The sequence below is a fragment of the Candoia aspera genome, chromosome 1 (assembly GCF_035149785.1).
Source record: "Candoia aspera isolate rCanAsp1 chromosome 1, rCanAsp1.hap2, whole genome shotgun sequence".
Taxonomy (NCBI): domain Eukaryota; kingdom Metazoa; phylum Chordata; class Lepidosauria; order Squamata; family Boidae; genus Candoia; species Candoia aspera.
This window is the reverse complement of record NC_086153.1, coordinates 123,466,481-123,489,126: the sequence shown is the minus strand read 5'-3', so window position 1 is coordinate 123,489,126 and position 22,646 is coordinate 123,466,481. Positions and strand designations below refer to the sequence as shown.

Below are 22,646 nucleotides of genomic sequence, written 5' to 3'. Positions count from 1 at the left end.
TTTAGAGATTTTATTTGCTAAATCCTTTGAAATCCAGATCATGTCTAATCTTGAAAAAGATTTAAGTCTTTCTGAATAGTATGTATAATCCTTCGCTAATCCATTTTTATGTCTCCTGGAACCCACCAATGTTAAATTTTCCATTAATTCAAAAAATGATTTTGGGAGTTTCCCTTGTTTATTTTTAGTTTGTTTTTCTGATTTCCTATCTAACAATGGTATGGTAACCCCATTCCAATCCCCCATCAATATCCAGCTTGTGTATGTATACATTGATAGTTCCTCCATTAGTTTCACATCGAAATTATTTCTATTTTCATGTGGGGCATATACACCTACTACAATCATTTTGATCCCTTGTATTTCTAAGTCAATCCCTATGTATCTTCCTTGTTCATCTGAAAATAATAAATTTGGCTTCAAATAAGGTTTTACATATAATACAATTACATTTATTTTCTTCTCATTAGCTGTTACAAATTCTTTTCCTAACTTTTTGTTCACTAAATATTTTACCTCTTTTTTTAATATATGTTTCTTGCAAACAAATAACATCATGATTTAATTTTTTTAAATAATGATTTTTTTTCCTTTTTTGTGGAGCATTAGCTCCATTTATATTCCAAGTTGTATATTTTATTACCATCACGCCAGTAGCTCCTCATATTCCTTAGAATTCATAGCTAACTCCTCTCTCTGTATCTTTTTCTCTTTTGTCTTATTTTGTTCTAGTTCCTTTCTGTGTCTTTCCAGGAAATCTTTTACTTTATGTATTGAATTTAATTTGTACCTTCTTTCTTGAAAAGTAAAACTCACCCCCTCTAATTTTTCCCAATGGAATGAAATATTATTTCTTTTCAGTATCTCTGTCAGACCTGCATAGTCTTTTCTTTTGCTCAATATTCTTATAGGTATCTCCTTAAGTACAATTATATATTTCCCTTTAATTCTAATCCTATTTTCAAAATGTGCCTGCAAGATCATATCTTTTGTTTTTCTTCTGGATAATTCAATTAGAACATCTCTAAGTTTTTGATGGATATGTGCATATTTTGAATTTATGTGGAACATCTTTTCTATCTCTTCTGCCATCCTATCCTCTTCCCAATTTATTAAGTTTGCTAATGTTTGTATTATTGTTTCCTCCATTTCTTCCTCCTTCCCCTCTGGTATGCCTCTAAATCTTAAGCTATACTGTTTATCTCTTAATTCTAACAATGCTATTCTATCTAGTTCATCTTCTCTTACTATTTCTAATTCTTCCACCCTTTCAGTCACTTTTTAAATTTCTCCCTCCATTTTCTCATTCATCTTTTCTAATTTTTGTTCCAATTTCTTTTCAAAGTCCTCAAAACTTTTTTCCAACATTAGATTCACATTTTGAAGAATTGTCTGGGAAGTCTTCAAAGAAAATTCTTCGAACATAGCACGTATTCCGTCGTTTTCTCCTGACCCCGAACCTCTTCTATTTTGCTTTCTAGTATTCATGTTTCCTTAAGTTCATACAATATTTAAGTCAAGTTTTTATGTTTTGTGTATCCTCCATGATGTAAGGAAAAAGTCAAATCAAGTCACTAGAAAATGGCTCCTTTATATTAATAAATAAGTCCAATCTCTGTTTATTGTAGTAGTCCTTTAAATCCCTTCGTATTTCTAGAAAATGTATCGAAATAATGAAACTCACCAAGAGCCTCTGTATCTCTATAGCTATGATTAGCCTCTTCTCCTCTTTAGTTCTGTAAATGATTCATTAAGGAGGTGAGGTGGTCGATGGTATTGTCTTGTAAATCAAGACGTTCAGTTGCAGCTCCTACAGCTTGATACTAACACTTCCCAGCTGATTGCCTGCTTCACTAAAAATGTGAGCCAACCGCTCTCTTCATAAATCAGCTGTCCGGAAGATACGTTAGCCTTTTGTTTGCTTCTTCTTCACCCGAAGTTGCTTTTCGCCCCTTTTAATTATCTGGAGTGACTTTTAACACCACACTGAGAGTTTTAGCTGGCAGAGCTCCGCTAAAACTCAGTCCGTCGCCATTTTCTCCTTACCGGAAACCCTCCCAAAGTTCTAATATTATGAGATGGCAGAGAAAAACATACCTTTGTCTATTTTCTTCCCATTATAATAAATTGTATATATCTTGATCATATTGCCATTATTTGCTTTTTTTTGTCCTGAAAGCTAAAAAGTTTCATATTTTTCTTAAACACAATTTTTTTCTAGACCCTTTATCATTTTGGTCACTTAGTTGTTGTTGTTGGTGTTGTTGTTGGTTTTTGGCATGTTTTCCAGCCTGTAATATCTCTTCAGGGTATTAGAGACCAGAATTGCACATTATAGAAGTGTGGCAGAGTCCATACAATGATTGTGTTCATTGGTTGGTTGGTTGATTGGTTGGGCTTTCTACCTTGGCTGCCAATTATTCATTATATTTTAATGTCATGGGGTTTTATATGGTGTTTTTAATTGCTGTTAACTGCCCATAATCATGAATTTGAGATAAGTGGCCATATACATTGCAATAAATAAATAAATTACATAGCATTCCAAGTATAGTAGACAGATTTTTTTAAAGACTGTTTATTTTCTTTATTAATGATCTTGAACATACCATTTGCCTTTTTCATAGTCCTTGTGTATCATTTCAGTCTTTCCATTGTGTTACTATCCCAAGATTCCTGGATAGTTACTGCCCACTGCAATGGAATGAACATATACATGAAATTATATGTATATGTACATGTGCATGTATACCCCATAACCCAATGGATATCACTTTACTCCTGCTCACATTTAACCCAGTTAAGGTGCCCTTATTACTTTGGTGTTCCCTTTTAGCTTCAGTCATGTAAAAAAGTTTGATAGCTTCATTCATTAGCAGACTGAAAAGTGCCAACAATCTTGTTTTCCAGAAAACAGAGAAAATAGCTTGTAAACATTTTATTGCATAACTCATGTTTTATCATTGCTAGATACTTGTTATTCTTTAATTTAAAATCTCGGTGGGCTGTAGGCTACAATTGATTCACAGCTGTTCTTTACAATTTTTGAAGTTTAGCAAACAACTGTACTTTGTAATGTGATTTATGGAAGCCATAATAACAATAACAACAACTAGCTAAAAAGAATGGAAGAGAAAGTAAATTTTCATAATGAAAATAAACCATGTGCCACAAAACTACTTTTTGCAATGTTGATATCCCAGCATAGATCAGGTACTGGTGAATTGAATATCTTGTTAAATTTGACCTTTTAAGTATCAAAAGCACAATTACAAGATAGAATTACTTCATAATTGGTTTTTCCTTTATTTACTAGCAGTTTAAAGAGCAAAGTTTATTCACTGTAGTTATGAAGTAACTGAGTACATATTTAGCACCATTTTGGCTGCTACAATAAAACATTCTTATTCTTAAAAATGTGAGTATCAGACAGAAATGATCTGTCTGAATGAATTCAGAGGCTGCCAGGACGCACTACTATTGATAGAAAAATGGTTTGTAGCACAGCTAAAATATCTGGAAACAAGACGGGAAATAAACTACCGTACGATGTAAGACTGATTCTGTGGGTAGCCATAGAAGCTGACACGAGTCATTTCTGCCCATATTACCCTTTTACATTCTTAAATACTGTAGTGCTTGCTAATAGCATAGTTTAAATGTTGTCCTGCTGATGAGACAACCCAACTTACCATGCTTACATTTAAACCATTCAATGGGAAGTGCTAAACATCATTACTTTGATTCACTGGATTTGAATTTCTGGAGCAAGTGCAGCATGTGTGACTTGATTTGCTCAACCCCCTGCTCACATGCCAACAAGTAAGTGCTGCCAGCTGGATTTTACAGATGCAGGTCTTTGAATTTCTGTGAATGGAAACTGTGATTTAAGAAGGCAGGTATAAAAGCTGCAGGATGTTGCCTATATAAGCAATTTAGTGTAAAGAAAAGACATAGTGACTTGCAGAAATGCCTTTAAAAAATAATATAAACTTTGCCCCTTGGCTAATTGCTTTCTACCAGTTATAGCCTACTCATGCTTTTAGGAATAGTAAGGATTTGAAATATGCCCCAATCTCCAAATGTTGTAAAAAGTTGTTTATCTCAGATTTTGTCGCAGATTTCTCTATTTCATGATGGACTCTGGATTTTGCCCATTTAATTTGTTACTGCTAGTGACAGTAAAAAATATGTGATTTATCTATTGTTTCAAGTTTCCCTTTCCCTATTAATGCAGATGCTAAAGAAATATAACTTTTTTCTTACAGAAACACATGGCTGAATAAGAATTATTAACTGAGAAAGTTAGGTCTGCTACATTGGTTTCCAATTAATTATAAAAAATTAGGGTTAGATTTGACCTAAAGGTATTTATGGAATGGAATCGTTATTAAAGAAATCTAAAGAAATACTTGCTTTTTCTGCAGTTTCTCGGGAAATGTTTGATTCATTTGACTAATTTGGATGTAAAGCTAAATTAAAGTTCAGCATGATAGAAACGGACCAGATCTACTACTGTGCCTATGTGCTTCCTTCTTCTTCCATCTCAATGTCAAGGAAAAAAATGTTGGTTTTCATTTATGATTAACAGCACTTGCTGCATTTGTTGAATCTGGACAAACTGCAATTAATCATATTGTTAATGGAAACAAATCAGTGAATGTATTTGTATAAAATGTTGAGCCAAGTCTACCATAAACAACAGGTACCGTTTGCTACCTAACAAATGAAGGGCAGATTTGGATGATAAAACAGTCATTTTGGCTACAATACCAAGAAAAATAACTAGCCCACATCTCCTGTTCTTTTTAATTTTTTACTACAATAGTTTTTTTTAAATTCTATAAAAGTTGCAGTGACCCAATTGGGCTTGGAGCCAACACAGATGGAGTATCATTGTGGATTAATTGTGTGTCCATTTTGATGCACACATGTTTGAAAGCTTTCAGAAACCTTGTGAAAAATTGGTAAGCATTAGGTGCTATGCTTTAACCTAACTAGAGTTTGTTGCAAAAGTTTGGTTTGTACCACCCCCTATTTAAAAAAATAATCAAGTTTAATATTTCATGCAAATACAGCTAGTATATACCTAAAAGTTTATGAATCTGGTAGTAGTAGTAGTTAATTATATATGCATACATACCCTTTATGCTATTCTTTCTGGGATAAGAAACATGATGTACAACAACAGTAAGTAAGTACAAAAAGTAAGAAATAGGCAAAGAAATTAAATAATAAGAAGAAAATAATACATACCTAAAACTAGTTTACATCATTACCTCAATCTTCCTCTTCCTTTTGATTCATTCTTTCTTTCTTTGCAATTCATTTGTTCTCTCTATGTGGCCAAACCACATTAGTGTGGTTCTTTCATTCTGACCATTCACATTTGTATTCAGTCTACATTTATTCAGCGCCCATTTTCTTCAGCACTCTATTTCTTCATGTTTTCCTACACAAACTTCTTAACTACTCTTTTCCACTGCATTAAACTTCTACATTTTTCCTGATATGCTCATTTCTTTTCCACTTATACTTATGCTTAAGCCACATTTTTGAAACAAACACACCTTTTTCTAAGCTTACATTCACCAAATAGTCACGATTCTCATTCGTTCTTGGATTTCCAAATGGCCCAGTTGCCGGATGCATTCACTAATTATGACTAATTAGTGAAGAACTACAGGTTAAGTTTTGAAAATAGGCTAAATCATAGTTACAAAAAATATGGATATGATATAGGAAGGAAGGTATAGCAAGGCACCATAGATTTTTTGGCTTGTGAGGCAGAACTGGTCCATAAAGATCTCAGCTGAAGACCATCTCCTGATGAACCCTACCTTTCATGGAAAGGTGAAGGGCCAGTCAGGAGAGACTGAAGGCTCCTGGAAAACCCTGAAGGCTGCCCTTCCTAATAGTTCACCTTCATTTCTTGGTTGCTAGCTGACAGTCAAGAGAAAAACATATCCTTACTGGATCATCAGTTTTATGCATTTCTTAGCCAAGAGGCAGTTCTGGCTTCTCTATTGAAGGTTACTGGACACTGTAAGAAAAAAGGTTTATCAGGAAGTCAACCTCTGCCTGAAATGTATTACAGCAATTGATACCTACCTAAACAGATGCTAGTGCATTGAATTCTCAGGCTTTTCCACTGAGTGGACCCTAAGTTTTATGAGTTTGCAGAACCTTCCACAAAATCAGGATGATTACAGAATGATCATGCAAGTGAGGAGAGAGTAGAAATGCCACTGAGGCAAAGTGTCCTTCAACCTTCAGGCCCGCAACTAGGGTCTGTGTCACCCGGGACAAACATGGACTCTGCGCCCATTTTGGCGCCCCCCCAGCACTGCCCCCAGCACTTGCGGCCCTGTTAACCTTTCCTTCCTTCAGAATCTCAGCTACCTCAAAATCACTGGAGGCAGGATGCTTTATGTGTTGCTTACACACAAACATTTCAACACTACCAGATAAATATCACATATAATACTTGGGGCCCAAAAGTTCACTTATCCCTGATAAGTGGCAGAATGCTGAAAACAGAATCAAAATCACAAGTAGTCTGTCTATGACAAACTTTTTTTTCCCCCCCCAACACTCAGACTGGAGTTTTGCCTCTTGAAATTCTACTTCGAAATTGAGAAATGATTACCTCCAGGGAGGGCAACCCATATCCTGCAGCCGATTTGCTGTCCCAGATACACACACCCCAACTGGGTGGTCTGACATCTTTGGACATTTTTGCATTGAGGAAAGCAAAGCCTTCTTAAAACAGCCATTAATTCCAGAAATGCAAAAACAGCTCCCAATCTGGCCTACACACTGTACTGATGCAGTGAGATCACTAGTCATCTTTCCTCTTATTCCCAGACAAAGGATCAAGGCAAAGTGCAGCTCCCAGGATTAGTGTTTTTCTTAGAATCATAGCATATGAACATCAAAGGCAATCAGTAAAAGAAGGGATATAATTACAGCTCATGCAAGAAGTGCCCAAAGAATTGTTACTTTCACAGTGCTAATAGAACATATTCATGTGTTGATGTACTAGAGGGCAGGCATATGTAGTCATGCTTATTCTTGGGCACTAAAATAGCGCTTTCCTTTAATTTCTGGTCTTCAATGCTTCATTATCTGAAGCAGATAATATTATTAGTGAATTAGTGTAAAGATCCTTAGATCTTCAGTCTATAAGTGTAAATGGAGCTTTGATTAATTACATATGTATGAGTTTCTATTCTTTACAAATGCTAGAAAGCTACCATTTGTATTTTGTTTTACAGTATTTTAATCTGAAATCTTTGTTGTACACAAGTCTATGGCAAAAATAGCATTTGGCAGGCTCGTATATTTTAGGTATGATTGGGCTTGATAAAAAAACATTGGGACACGAGTGGTATGTTTTTGCTGTATTTTAGTTCAAATGTTTTTTGAAGTCAGAACTAAATGCTTAATAATAGAGTAATCATGATCTGTTCAAAATGAACAGGAAGAAAGTTGCTTGCCTCCATCATCAAATGTCCTTGACACTAATGTACCAAAGGAACACATACTTTATATCATATGCTAAATAAGATTTTAGAAAATGTCATTTAGTAGAAAAGCTTTATTCTCAGCTTTATTTCACTTTTCAAGTCACTATGCAAAACTGCATTTTTAAAGACTTTTTTATCCTGCCTTTATTATTTTTATAAATAACTTAAGGTGGGAAATATACCTAATACTCCTTCCTCCTCCCATTTTCCCCACAACAACAACCCTGTGAGGTGAGTTGGGCTGAGAGAGAGTGACTGGCCCAAAGTCACCCAGCCGGCTTTCATGCCTCAGGCAGGACTAGAATTCACAGCCTCCTGGTTTCTAGCCTGATGCCTTAACCACTGGACCAAACTGGCTCTCTTTTACAGATTAATCATTGTTTTGGTCCTTGTAGAATTATTGTGCTATTCAATAAAAGTCCAGGATCAAGCAGAATTACACATTTGGAGGGTTAGATTGTTTATTAAATATTTTATGACTTGGGCAACAGGTCTTACCTATATACAATTAATTTGTACAGGGTGAAGAAGGAGCTAAAGGAGAAAATGGCATCCCTGGTTTGCCTGGAACAAAGGTAAGATTCCTGCCTTAGGTGACCTCGTGGATCATTTCCAGGGCCACTAGGATGAAAAGTAATGTATATAAGTTGTAGCTACCTAGATTTTATTTAAATGAAAGGAATATTTGTACAATTTTGGAACAATCTACCTGTGAAGGTTATGGGCTCTGCATCTCTGGAGGTTTTTAAAAAGGCTGGACAGGGGAAGAGGGGCAGATGTTAATGTAGCTCATGTTTAACATTTGAATAGTATAAATTATATAATTTGTATTATGTAATTTCCATTAGTGGAAAATGATTTTAATATCCATTGAGAATAAATAAGTGTTTGCGCGTGTGTTTCTTGTTTATTCATTCAGTCACTTCCGACTCTTCGTGACTTCATGGACCAGCCCACGCCAGAGCTTCCTGTCAATCGTCACTACCCCCAGCTCCCAGGGCCGCAACTGGGGGGGGCAAGTGGGGCATGTGCCCCTGGTGCTGCGCTGGGGGGGGTGCCAAAATGAGCACTGGGGGGGCACCAAAATGGGTATGGAATCCATGTTTGCCCCGGGTGACACAGACCCTAGTTGCGGCCCTGCCAGCTCCCCCAAGGACGAGTCCATCACCTCTAGAATATCATCTATCCATCTTGCCCTTGGTTGGCCCCTCTTCCTTTTGCCTTCCACTTTCCCTAGCATCATCATCTTCTCCAGGGTGTCCTGTCTTTCATTACGTGGCCAAAGTATTTCAGTTCTGCCTTTAATATCATTCCCTTAAGTGAGCAGTCTGGCTTTATTTCCTGGAGTATGGACTGGTTTGATCTTCTTGCACTCTCAGAATTTTCCTCCAACACCACAGTTCCAAAGCATCGACCTTCCTTCTCTCAGCCTTCCTTATGGTCCAGCTCTCTGTTATGTTAGTATGTTAGTACGGGGAACATCATTGCTTTAACTATGCAGACCTTTGTTGTAAGTGTGATGTCTCTGCTCTTAACTATTTTATCAAGATTTGTCATTGCTCTTCTCCCAAGGATTAAATGACTTCTGATTTCCTGGCTGCAGCATCTGCAGTAATCTTTGCACCTAGAAATAAAGTATTTCACTGCCTCTACATTTTCTCCCTCTATTTGCCAGTTATTGATCAAGCTGGTTGCCATAATCTTGGTTTTTCTGAGGTTTAGCTGCAAGCCAGCTTTTGCACTTTCTTCTTTCACCTTCATCATAAGGGGCCTCAGTTCCTCTTCACTTTCAGTCATCAAAGTGGTATCATCTGCATATCTGAGATTGTAAATGTTTTTTCCAGTGATTTTCACCCCAGCCTTGGATTCCTCAAGCCCAGCACGTTGCATGATGTGTTCTGCATACAAGTTGAATAGGTAGGGTAGGAGTATACAACCCTGCCGTACTCCTTTCCCAATCTTAAACCAGTCTGCTGTTCCATGGTCTGTTCTTACCATTGCCTCAGGTTCTCTACCAGAGGCCTGGGAGTTTGAGGGTTCTGCGCAGTCTCTTAGCTGTTCCTAGCGCTGCAGTCTTCTGGACAGAGAGCTCTGATGTTGTTCCTGGCCCTTGTATTTTTTCAGTAGCTGAGTCTTATCCTTAATATCCATACCCTTCTGTAGTTCTACCAGCTGACTAACTTCTCTCCAAGTTGCCTTGATCTTAGCCTCCAACTTAATTTTCCGGGAGGCGGTACATACTACTGTTCTTCTTGATCATGTAGCCAAGCATCTCCAGGATTACAACAGTTGTAGTGTATACCAGTTCATTGATTTGAGTTATGGTGGTAGCAGGGATTGACACGCAGGCTCTGTTGGTATCTTCTAGCATACTATCTGATGGTACTTCTCCACTGAGCCTTGGTAATCAGTCTCAAGAGTTGACTGTAGCTAGTTTATCCATGATCTTTTGCCTCATATCAGCTGCTGTGCTCTGTAATGGAGGGGGTGGCAGTGATGTTCCAGCTTCAGGTGTTGGCTGCACCTCCAGTTGTTCTTCCGGGTCTTCTTGAGTCTGGGATATAATGTGCAGTTGGTCTATCTCAAGTTGTGAGAGCAGCTTCCTCTTCACTATGTTGAAGCATTGGGTAACTAGCTGTTTCTCAGTTAGTGTTCATCCATAGTCCCCTCATGCATTTCATATATTCCCTCTCATTAGGTCTGCTGCTGTGGTAGCATTCCATCATTTCCAGGTTCTCTTGTCTTGTCCATGTATGGTTTCTTCCAGTAGCCCACTTATCGTCAGATTGTCCTTGTTCCCCAACATCAGGCGTGGACCTTGTTAATCCGGGCGACATCCAGGCTGGCATGGCTCTCTTAGTTCATGTCACTTTCATATTTGAGGTAGGCAGGTGAAGCATTAGGGGGTCTTTGCTCAAGGACCCCTACTGTAAGGTAGTTACAGCCAGGATTTGAACCCCAGTCTCCCGCTCCAAAGGTGGCATTCTAACCACTATGCCATCCAGCCACTACACACACACACACACACACACACACATATATATATATAAAACCCATGCCTATACATGCCTACTCAGAAGTAATCTTTCTGGAATTTAATGGGGTTTACTTCCTGGAAGAGTGCAGAATGCTTACTTCATTTGGTAACTTCACAAAGTCATTCATAGTTTAGAAAAACTTACTTTAAGTTACAATTATATTCTTGTTATTTAAAAGAAAGGTACAATATCATTTAAATTTAAACTATGTGAAATGATAATGAAATCTCAACAAGTATCACTGGAGCGATATTGATTAGGACTTTATATTGCTTATTTTTGTATCTATATGGTGCCATTCAGCTGGTACATTCTTTCAGTATCCTAAAGCAGCTGTCTATTATGTCTCAAGATTGCCTTCAACTGAAGATTTTCTAATCTGCCTAAAATTGCAGACCTTTTCTGTTTCATAATAAATGAAAGGCAGTGTGTCATTATACTAAAATGGAATACATACAGAATTAAATCAGGAATTCGAAGAAGGGAATGAAATAAAATATGCTGTGTATAAATAACTTGTGTACCAGTGTACTGAGTATAAAGATTAGTCAAGTTACATATGCAGAAAAGTAGGAATGGAAAAATTACTATCCAGACCTGTAAATCTCATTGTGCCATAAATGAACATTAACAAACAGACTCACCTGATCTTTAAATTTGTCATGATCCTTTTCAGCATTCTGACATTTGGTATCTGAAGGTAGTTAAAATGGCAAGCTAAAACAATAATTAGATGGCTGATTTGGTTATCACTATTTTGAGAAGACAGGTATTCAGATGAATAAAAATGGAATAAAAATGGAGGATGATTGGTAATTCACAGTATTCCCCACCCCACCCCCACCCAATGCACTGCACTTGTCTGTACGGTTTATATATTTTTTGAAATGTGTTTTTGTATGCTGCCTAGAATTTTCTGAATAGGCGGCCTACAAATCTAAATCAATAATAACAAACAACAAACTCTCTGGCCATATGTCTTTTCTTCTCACTCACCACTTTAGAAAGGTCTGATGGTACCAGGGAAAACGTCTTCTAGAAAGAGATTTGGAGTAAACTTTGAAAATCAGTCTGCAATTTGAATTTTACTGCAGTCACAGTGCAACACTACAAGCCAGTTCTAAAAAGTGTCATATAACCACACCTCAGTTATATTGCAGAAAAGCATGCAAGTCATTTCTGTAATTTAATATTCAAGAAAAATAGTAGTGCTGGAATGAGTAAAAATAATATAGATGGAGAAATGAATTCATTTGTGGTTTCTGTAAGAGATGGTCATTTTTCCAAAACTGCTCACTGTTTTGACTTTAAATTGATAAACATTTTCCCTTTCAGAATCAGTATGAGCAGTTTATAGCAGTCTTCCCCAACCTTCTATATATGGACATCAGTTCCTAGAACTCTCCAGGCAGTGGGGTCCTTGTAAAGAAATCTAGGAGGTAAAGTTCACACATCTGGAGGACACCCACCTTACAGACGTCTGCTCTAAGCAATGCTACGGAGTTGAGGAATTTTTTATCCCAGATGAGAAGTCAGCTAGACTAATAATGGAAGACCATGGAAGTTGTCTACAATTCAGTGAATGCATCTTCATCTCATCTGCAAAATCTAAATCATTCTTTTATGTAAAGTCCTTTCCCCAAGTTAGACGAATTGTGGTTCTGAACAGTTTCAAACATCACTGTGCACAAAAGATCTGAGTCATTTGAATTTTTTGACTGATGATGTATTATTTTTGTACCTTTCTCCAAGCTCGTGATAGTTCACAACAATAATAGAAGTTCATGTTCTTCTCCATCTGGAGACACCAAGTACCTCGTTGTACTTTTGGTATTCTTTCGGAAAGTAAAGGACAGGGAAGGCTGCAGGAAGAATTTCAACTCCTAATATGCACCATATGGCTTTGTTTCCTAAAGAAGAACATAGAAGGAAATAAATCTCATTGGTTAAGGGGAGCTGGGGGTTATGAACAGCTCTAGTACTACCAATCAAAAGTTACTGTGCAGTTATTCTGTTTCATCTTCCATAATAGATTTACTGTGGTAAGAAAAATGACAGTATAAGCAGTAGAAAAACATCAGAGAATTAAAAATGGAAGACATCCTCATCAGGACACCTGTGAAATCCCATAAATGAGGCCTGTACTGCATTTTCAACATCTGCTCATGTGATTCACTCAATGAACAAACATTATTAAATGTTCTGAAAAGCAAGATGAGTAATCAAAATACTGTTCACTATAGATGCCACATTACGTATTATGCATTATGTATTAGTTATCAGTCAAATAGGCTCTTACTCCTCTTGAAAAGCAGGCCAAATTTTGTTATAAATAGATAAAACATTTTAAATAAATATTTTTGGCAAATGTGAAGATTAGTATGACAATCTTCTTAGTAAAAAAATATTAATTGTCCCATCGAAATAAACAAGAGATAACATTTTGTTGTTGATGGCATTTATTATTATTTCTTCATAATGCAATACTTTTTTAATGACCAATGAATGAGAGTTGATGCAGTTTACAATTTGTTTTAGGGAGAAGATGGCCTGGTTGGTGTTCCTGGTACTTCAGGTGAAAAGGTACATATATAACCTCTGAGACCGTGGTCTGCATTTGGCTGTCAGAATAGCAGTCCTCTTCCCTTTCTAGCACAAGTTTTTATGTAGGAAACATTTACTATGTATTTAATACTGTCAAATAGCAAGTAAATTAACAAGAAAATTCAAATACATTCATGAATATGATGATTATGTACTATCAAGTTGGTGTCAGCTCATAGCAACCCCATAGATAGACCTTCTTTAGAATGATCTGTTTCTGACTTGGCACTTCAGATCTTCCAACAGTGCATCCATCACCACTGTAATCAAGTCCATTTGGAAGCTTATTGTAACAGTAAAATAAGATGACTTCATGTATATCATCCTTAAATTCTTGGTGGAAAGATTAAGTATCATAAATAGGTTAATAAGCCCCATAAGTAATCCAAATACATATTCTATAAAAATATGGTATTGATTGTTTGACACTAAGCTTTTAAATGCAGCTGCACAAGTAGAAGAGCATATTTAATGTTGCCATTTTGTCAAGGAAAAATTCATAGTTATTGTGCAATTATTTATATAAATGAATAAGATACAGTATTCCAAATGTCAATGGGAGTTAACTTTCCATTTTGTTATTTGCAGAAGTTGTATTCTGCAGATGGACATTGCTTGATACCACTCACCACTTTTCCTGACCTAGTCCATTATCTGAGTTTCTATACGTTCAGGCTAAAATGTCCATCTTAATATCCCAGAGAAAGAAAGGTTTCTATTTGTTGTGATAACATCAGTAAGACAGTGTAGCCTTCCACATGAGATTTTTATTGTGGAATCCCTCTGCCTCATTCACAGAATTTTACAGAAGACGTAGGTTCTGCCATCTTCTATTGAGAGTCCTTGTCTGTTTTTCTGTAACTTCTCTCTTTTTCTGCTAAAAAAATTAATTGAGGAGGAAAACAGTGGAATGCTGTAGCATGGAAGCTCTTTCAGTTTAGAGACTGTTTCCAGTTTTTGTAATTTCTATGCCTTGTTCCCAGAATTTAATTGCCCAATAGAATCATCTTCCACTTAGAACACTTCCTTGTTTTCCCACTGCTACACCAGTATTTGTTTTTACTATAGTAAACCTATTAAGAAGAAGGATATAAAAATAACTCATAATACATATTATTTGCTAGCAGTAAAACCATTTCTCGTTGCAAGTCTGGCGCCTTCTAGTACATTGAACTTTGACTCTCATAATTCCAATATGGCCACCACACTTAAAATCCAACATGGCTTCCAGTTATGGAAGGCTGATCTAAAAGCAACATGTATGTGTTTTCAGAGGACTATTAGTTTTAGTTATGCTTGTTCAAAGAAACTCTACACTATGTGTGAGCGTTGTTATTGAACGCTTACTAAATTTTTAAGAAGTATTCAACTTTTATCAGAAAGCTAAGCTTTCATTTTGTAAGCCCTTATTGCTTATATAAGCAGTTACTTTATCTGGAATAATGAATGCTTTTTACAGAAGACAGAGCTTGGGTACATACTTTGCCAAATTTCAAGTACAAAGTCAATAGAAAACCTACATCTCAGTTATCCTATTACTTATAAAAAGTACACTGATAGAGATGGCATTCAGCGTTTATCTACTGCAATGGTGTTGTAAGGACGAATACTACAACAGTGACCTTAGCTATTAAATCAGTCTGTTTTTATGCCTGGCATTTGTGTGACTGTCTTGATAAAGGAAAAAAAGTATGTTCAGTGCAGTAGTGAACTCCTAAAGATTATTAGCACCAACAGGTACTTTAATAAAACATATGTTGGGAAGGTCTCTCTGTCAAAAGTATAATCCTGCAAGAAGTTGTGAAGATACAGTTCTTTTTTCCGTTTTGAAAAATGTTAAGTACAGCTCAATCTATTCAGATAAAACTTTCTATTGTCAGATATGTAGTGGGTATTTTCTGTGAAATTGCAGATTCTTTCTGTTCAAAGTTTCATGTTTCACAGAGGCAGTCCAATGGTTATGTTTGGAAATGTTCTGTTTTAAATGCAAAATGTGTAGAACCTTAGCATTTTTCCAGATGGAGATGATAAAAAAAAGTGGAAGTAAGCCCATCTCTTCTCTTGTGAATTAAAAGTATATTTTGTCATTCTTTAAAAATAATCTTTGAGTAGGATTTTCACTCAAACATAGCAACATAAAAGCAAAATCAACTTTTTACATTTCTCTCAAATGTAGGGTGAACATGGCTTGGCAGGGGACAAAGGTGAAGTGGGAGAAAAGGTAAATATCCCTAAATTTTGCAAATTGATTGTGCTTGGTATAACTAAATACTGATGTAATAATTTCCAACTTGATTTGGTATCTATCTCTTGTTATTTTGTACACAAATTCCTGCCCTGTGTGAGTGAATGACACAGACTTTAATTACAAGGCATATGATGTCTAATATTGATAAGCCTCAAGTCACACTCATCCACCTGGAAAATATACAAGTAAGTGGTTCCTCTAAAGAAGTTGGATGAGTAATTGTAAGGACAAATGGAGCTTGTGAGCAGGCTACTGTTTGTTTCTTTGTGGCAAGGCAACAAAAGCAAACAAGGAGAGGATAGAGATATACTGTATGTATGTATGTATGTATGTATGTATGTATGTATGTATACACACACACACACACACTTTTTATGAAAATTTTTGCCAGTTAAACCAGGACCACTTCACCAGCCTTATCTAGTGAATTCTTAGATGGCTAATATAAAAAATAATAAACAGGGCATTAAATGAAACTCTTTATGTCCTAGATCAGTGTTTCTTAAACTTTTTTCTCTTCCTCTTCCCACTTTTAAAATTTATGGAGGACCCCAAAAGAGCTTTTGTTTGTACTGGTTATATTTATTGATATTTACCATATTAGAAATTAAAATTGACACATTTACTGCCACAACCACTTCTCATAACTGTTTGATGGGATTTTAATATTGCATTATTTTTCAACATAGGCTGGCAAATAATTTTGATTTTGTGGACCCCTGAGAGGGTCTTGAAGGACTCCCGGGGTCCTTGGACCACATTTTGAGAAACACTGTCCTTGATGAATCTGTGTCTTAGCACACATATCACATCAAGCTATATTGTGGTTTTGAACATGGGTGTTCATTAATACAAATAGTTTCCTGATTTTAGTCTTGACTCTAAGAAGTCTGTTGCACTATTCCACAATATTATAAGAATTTCTGAGTACTTAAAAAGAGTTAGTGATCAGCAGTTGTTTTCTTTAATTATAATTATAGGCTTTGTAGACATGAAAGCCAGCTGGGTGACCTTGGGCCAGTCACTCTCTCTCAGCCCAACTCACCTCACAGGGTTGTTGTTGTGGGGAAAAGAGGAGGAGGAAGGAGTATTAGGTATGTTTGCCGCCTTGAGTTATTTATAAAAATAATAAAGGCGGGATAGAAAATAAACAAACAAACAAACAAATAAATAAATATTGATATAACAGTTTTGCATAGGAGTTTAAAACATGAAGCCAAAAGTTAAAAAATAAAATCAAGTTGTCTGGAACATTTAAAAAAAGTTTAACAAAGGAATAAATGTGTTACTGGCCTCACACCAAGACAATATTTCTCTGCTGTTCATTAAAGAAACCAGGTTTTTTCCACCAGTCTTCCCCAGGAATCTGAAGAAGTTGCGGCTGCTTTAAGGAGTTAATTTATCACAGTGGGTAAGACTCTTAAAGCAGTGACACCTTTATTTCAGGCTGACATGGAAGCCTGAAAGAGAGAGGGTCTGCTTTAGTAGCAAAGAGATACTGCACTTGCTAGAGGTCTAAGGCATATCTTCAAAATCTTTCTGAAGTAAGCAAAACTTATGCTGTTCAGTATTACTTTCTAAAGCTCTATTTTTACACTATCTGGACAAACGTGCTGCCAAGCTGAATGACCTAATTTGAATTGGTCACTAGCATACAAAACTTCTGTGAATGTTGATATGAAGTTAGATGCAATTAGTAATTGCTTTTGGATGTTAAAATATTTTGTAAAAGCTCAAAGAAGCCACAGAGATTAAAGCCAACTGATGTTGAGGCAATGAATACTCAAGACTGTTGAGCTTTCAAGATCCAGCCTCACATTTCTTTGATGGCCTTGGCACATTGCCCAATGATGTTTTTCCATTCTGAGAATTTCATGCCATAATTCACCACAGTATCCATTGCCACAGAGTAAGTTAGAAGAGCTATGCTGAATCAGAATAAAGATCCACTTATTTAGTCCAGCATTAGTCCATCTGGTGAGGACAAGGAGAATGAGCATGCTTCAGGTCCTGTCAATTAAACAATTTCATCTTGAGGGACCCAGGAAGTGTGCCTTGTCAGTGACGGCATCTGCCTTCTGATATGACATCCCCGCATAGATCTGCTCCTACCTTAATGACTTTCTGCAAACTATTAAAAACCTGTTTGGCCTTAGGCAAGGATGGCTGAGGAGCCCCTGTGGTTTTTGTTTTTTGTGATACTGAGGTAGTCTTCTACTTGGCTGTTTTGTTTTTGTTTTGTTGTATTGTGTTGCGTTGCATGTGTGGGTATCTATATATTTATATATTCCTTTTTCTTTTAATTGTAAACCATCCAGAAGCACTGAGAAGTTGGGCAGCCTCTAAATAAAATACAACCATAGTTAAGGTTTACCAGAGACCATTGGATTAAAATGAATGAGAAGCTTCTGATTGAACAAAGGCCTCTAAATTACTCATAGCTACTCCAGAGAAAAGAAAAGAGAGAGCAAGTATGCCCAAGTCATACTGTAACTAATTTTTATATCTGTATTTAGCATTATGTGTAAACCCAACTCTTGTAGTACAGAATAAAAAAAAATGGAAGGGCAAGATATTACAACAGTAAAATATGTGTTGCTGATTTCTAGTTAGCAGTTGTGTAGCTTTTTAACAGATGAGTTCAACTTAATATGTTGATTAAAGATTTCATATGGATATGATTTCTAATATTCTTACTGGAAAATAAACATTTATAGCAGCCACATTCCCTGTCGTCTGCTGCAACAGAGTCAGCTTAGTTTAAGATAATGAATAATATGTATAAAAGATGCTTTTCTGTAAGAAGACATTGAAATGAACAGGATGGTAAAATCTTAATGTGAGCAGATAAGAATAGAATTGTGGCATAAATCACACTTTGTTTCTGATCAGTAGATTCCATGGAATGGAGAATACACATGCTAACTTGTGATGTTTCATTTTCTTACTTAGAAAAGTGTAAAAAATTAAGTTTATCAGAGTGCAGGCACTAGTTTCAATTTCCAGCAGTGAATGTCCAAGTTCAAATAGTCTATTCTGGAGAAATAATTCAATCTATATAAAATCCATGAAGTATTTCTAGCAAAAAGCATGGCTTCCAGCATGACTGCTTTAAAGCAGAGTATTGATTTTCCAGTATTGAATAATGGTATCCATAACATTGTGAGAAGATACAAATTGAAAGAAAATAGAAAAAGAAAACCAGCATACAGTACTGTAAACTCCTTTACTCTCAGAAATACCTGTGGGGGATTCAGTCTAAATGAAAAGGAATGATTAAAAAAGATTTTGCTTCTAGTTGAAAAAAGCATGGGGCCCAACCTGTTGCGTGTTTATATAGAAAAAAATCCTAACGTCATCAGTTGTGCTTACTCACAAGCAAGCCAGCATAGGGTTTCAGTATTTAAGAAGTCCAACAGATCAGCTAAACAACTGCAAGAACTGACTTCTTTGGGAAAAAAGATAATCAAAGCTGAATAGATTATGCTTACAGCAGTCTTTATAACACCTTCAACAAATGTTTGGAATAACACTGCTTACTTGCCTAGAAGACCATATCCTCACTATACTAAAGGCAAAATATTTTTTTATCTCTCTAACCACTAGACCTGTTGCTGTAAGTCTAAGAACTCACCCACATTCCTGAAGATGCACTTTTTCCCCCATTTTAGCATTGGGAGAAAAGTTAGTCGTTCCAGAAACAGTTCCCCGCTCCCACCCTGACCAAACTGGGCATTACGACCCAAGCTTGAGATAAAAATGTAACAAATACTTAAGCGAAGAATGTGAACTGAGAATCACAGTGGTAGCAGATATGTTATGGAATGAAACTGAAGTGTATGAAGTCAGACTGAACCGAATGCACTCCCCAGTCTACTGCACAGTTGACATGGTTGTAATCACTGACTGCATGGTACGTGCCAGCCTCTAAAAAAAAAGTAACTCGTTCTACAGAAGCCATGGAAAGTATAGATGTCTTAAAAAAGCATTCCATGAAAGTAATTCCATTTGTCATCTGCTGACAGAAAAAGATTGGCTCTTCACTACCTATAAAAAGAAAAGGGAATATAGTTGTTCTTTTTTTATATATTGTGCAGTCTCAGTGTTTTCCAGCTAGAGAAAAATCAAACTGTAAATAAGATTAAATATTGACCCTGTGGTGTGCACTTATAAGAACACCTTCAACTTTTGTTTTCCCTAGGAGACTGATTCTGTCATTGTCAGGCCCAGCCCAAGACGGACCAAGAATTGGTCCAGCCAAACTACAGTTCTTTATTTGCTCACACTATATAGACAGAATCTTGCCAGACTGAAGCTATTCCACCTGGCCTACGGGGAAATAACCTGGGAAAACTCTAGGGTGGTGCTATCCTGAATCTCTTGGTTTTCCCACAACTGCCTCCTGGACTATGTTTCCGCTTATCTCCTTCCCCTTCTTGGAATGTGCTCCCTCCTTCCTGAGAACCACAGCTCTGCTGAAATCCACCACAGTCATCCACATGTGAAGTTCATTGTGTATCTGCCCCTTCCCTGGTATTTCACTTCTATGAAAGGAAAGAGAACATTGACCATGTTAATATTTTATTTAAAGATTTACTTCAATTTTATTAATGGAGGAACAAGTTTCCAGGCAGCATGAATGCAGTTCAAAGATGCCTCCAAACTGGATTGCCTTCATGTTGGATTTCTATCCGTAAACCAAAATAAAAGCTGAAAGGCTTGTGACTTCAGCTCAGTGATCCAATTTGCTAAATTTAAACATCTGGAGGGAAATGACTGAGCATTGCGGTAATCTGGTTCCAATTAATACGGAGCTGTAAATTGGTAGTCTTGAAAATGCAAATTTAATGATAAAATTTAGGCCTGGAAGTGACCTAAAATGCCATGTAGTCCAGCTGTTAGTCATAATCAGATTGCTGGCAGGTGTGTTCTTTTCCTCTTTGGAGGCTTTGGGAAGAGTCAGTCATTTAGATGAGCATTGCAAGTGCTCTCTAAGACGAGTAAATGTAAAAGTACAGATTCTCTTTCTGATTAATAAATGGGGTGACCTGTACAGCGTAGGAAATAGGGAGGAAAAAAGAAGCCTTTTATGAGAAAGCTCTATCATTTATGCTGTCTCTTATTATGTGACAATATAGGAATTCAATAGTAAATTATGAAAATATGCCTTGCCTTGTTCTTAAAAGTATGAATTATGTATAGAAAAAGTAAAGGACAGGCTGGGTTTGTTTGAAGAATTAAGGAAACAGACTAAGGAAGGAAAATGCAAAATATTTATTGGACACATAGAGCTTCTAACAATTAGTTCATCATTCTTTGTTCTCTGATTCTCTTTTCAATTATTCTCTTCCTTTCCTAGCATGTTGTTCTCATTTTCCTTTGAGTTTCTCAAATACAGGTCATCAGATGGTTCAAAATGATAGCTAGGATTCCACATTTGTGGCACATCAGTCTGAAATACTTTAGAAATGAGCAGAGTACTATCAGTGTTTTATAAATTTGCCTTTCTCACAAACCTGGTACTTAGTGGATCGTATAAAAAGTTGACAAGGTGGGGAAGCTGGCATTACACAGGATTTTTCCCTCTATTTTTTGTCTGTCTATTCTTCCTTTTGTGAATGTCATCTTAAATTCAAGATCATCTTCCCTCTGAGCAACGTGGTATTTGTTCAAGCCATACAACCTTTCTTGACTATTTGAGTTCGCTGTATTTGAGTTCACCAGGTTCATTGTATCGACCTACGAAATTGGAATCTTACTTCAGAGAGCTAGCAGCTAAGATTTTGGATTTGTTTTTTCATATGATGCAGTTTCATTCAGTTCTTAAGGATGGCCTTCCCATTGGATCTCCCCAACATATGCTGAAGAACACTTAGGCTGCAGTACTAGGTACATTTATTTTTCACTGAATGTATGGATTATACTATTCAGATATGATGTCACCCACTGAATTCTCATGTAAGCAAACCCATCTGGATACCAACTTTCCACCCCCTTGTATCTTGTGAAATGGTATCTCGTATATTTGGCTATTGAGTACGTTTAAAAACACACACACATTTTTAAAAACAATTTATGTTAATATATTGTTTTAAAAAACCCATAATGCAAGTATTTGGTTTTATACTACAGATTTTACATATTCAAGTATATACATAGAGAGGAGTGGGAGCCCTTCATATATAATTAATTCCAGACTATATCTTCCATGTGCAAATTGAAGAGGTTTGTGAATATCTCTATTATTCAAAACAATTTCATACATACTGCCGTGGCTCTTATTTTCAGCCATTGTTACAAGAATGCCATGTAAACTCATTTCTCCCAGATAGTAACATTGGACTAAAAACTACAATGACTGTGTCTAAGGTAATCTTACCTAAATGGTTTGTATCACTCAGCTAGCTGAATTAATCCAGTGAATCATGAAGGTACCCTGATCTGATTTCTCTAAATAGATAACTATTTAAATGTTTGACATATTTATTTATTTATTTATTTTATTTATCAGATTTGTCACTGCCCATCTCCTCCCACTGGAGGGACTCTGGGTGGTTTACAACAAAATACTCAGTAAAACAATAAGTATATAAAATACATTATAAAATTACATATTAATGATATAAAATAAAGTCCAGATGGCTGTGTCTCATTCAGTCTTCATGTGGAAAGGGTACTTCAAGACACTAGCCAACCCCAGGCATGACTCCTCTCCTCCCCGCCCCAGGCCAGCTGGCAGAGCCAGGTCTTCAAGTTTCTCCAAAAGGCCAGGTGCAATGGGGCTAGCCTCACCTCTGGGGGCAAGATGTTCCAAAGGGTGGGTGCTACTGCAGAGAAGGCCCGCCTCCTGGACCCCATCAGATGGAATTCTCTTACCGATGGGGTCCTCAGCATGCCCTCTCTGCAAGATCAGGTGGGGTGGGTAGATGTAATGGGGAAGAGGCGTTATTATATTTCACATAATATTGTTTTCCTTCCTTGATAAAGATGGTAGTACATCACAATCCTTTTCATTTGTTTATTTGCTTAGCAAACTGATTTCCATAATTATCCTTGTTCCTAGTAAAAGCAAAATGATATAGATAAATAGAGAGATACAGCCACCAACTACTGAAGCACAGCTAGTACATTTGAGGTCAGCATCCATGATCATTAGCCATATCATTTTTTGGCTGCTTTGTTCCACTATTTTCCATCCAGCTGTGTAGTTTATTGGAGGTTTGTATC

General features: G+C 36.5%; 1 protein-coding gene across 1 annotated transcript in view; it reads left to right on the top strand.

Annotated features, from left to right (window-relative positions):
• COL19A1 (collagen type XIX alpha 1 chain) overlaps positions 1 to 22,646 on the top strand; it is a 182,591-nt gene that overhangs the window by 60,399 nt on the left and 99,546 nt on the right. The window contains exons 9-11 of the mRNA XM_063313353.1: positions 8,051 to 8,104; positions 13,106 to 13,150; positions 15,348 to 15,392. Of these exons, the coding sequence (XP_063169423.1) occupies positions 8,051 to 8,104; positions 13,106 to 13,150; positions 15,348 to 15,392 (144 nt within the window). The remainder of the gene's footprint in view (positions 1 to 8,050; positions 8,105 to 13,105; positions 13,151 to 15,347; positions 15,393 to 22,646) is intronic.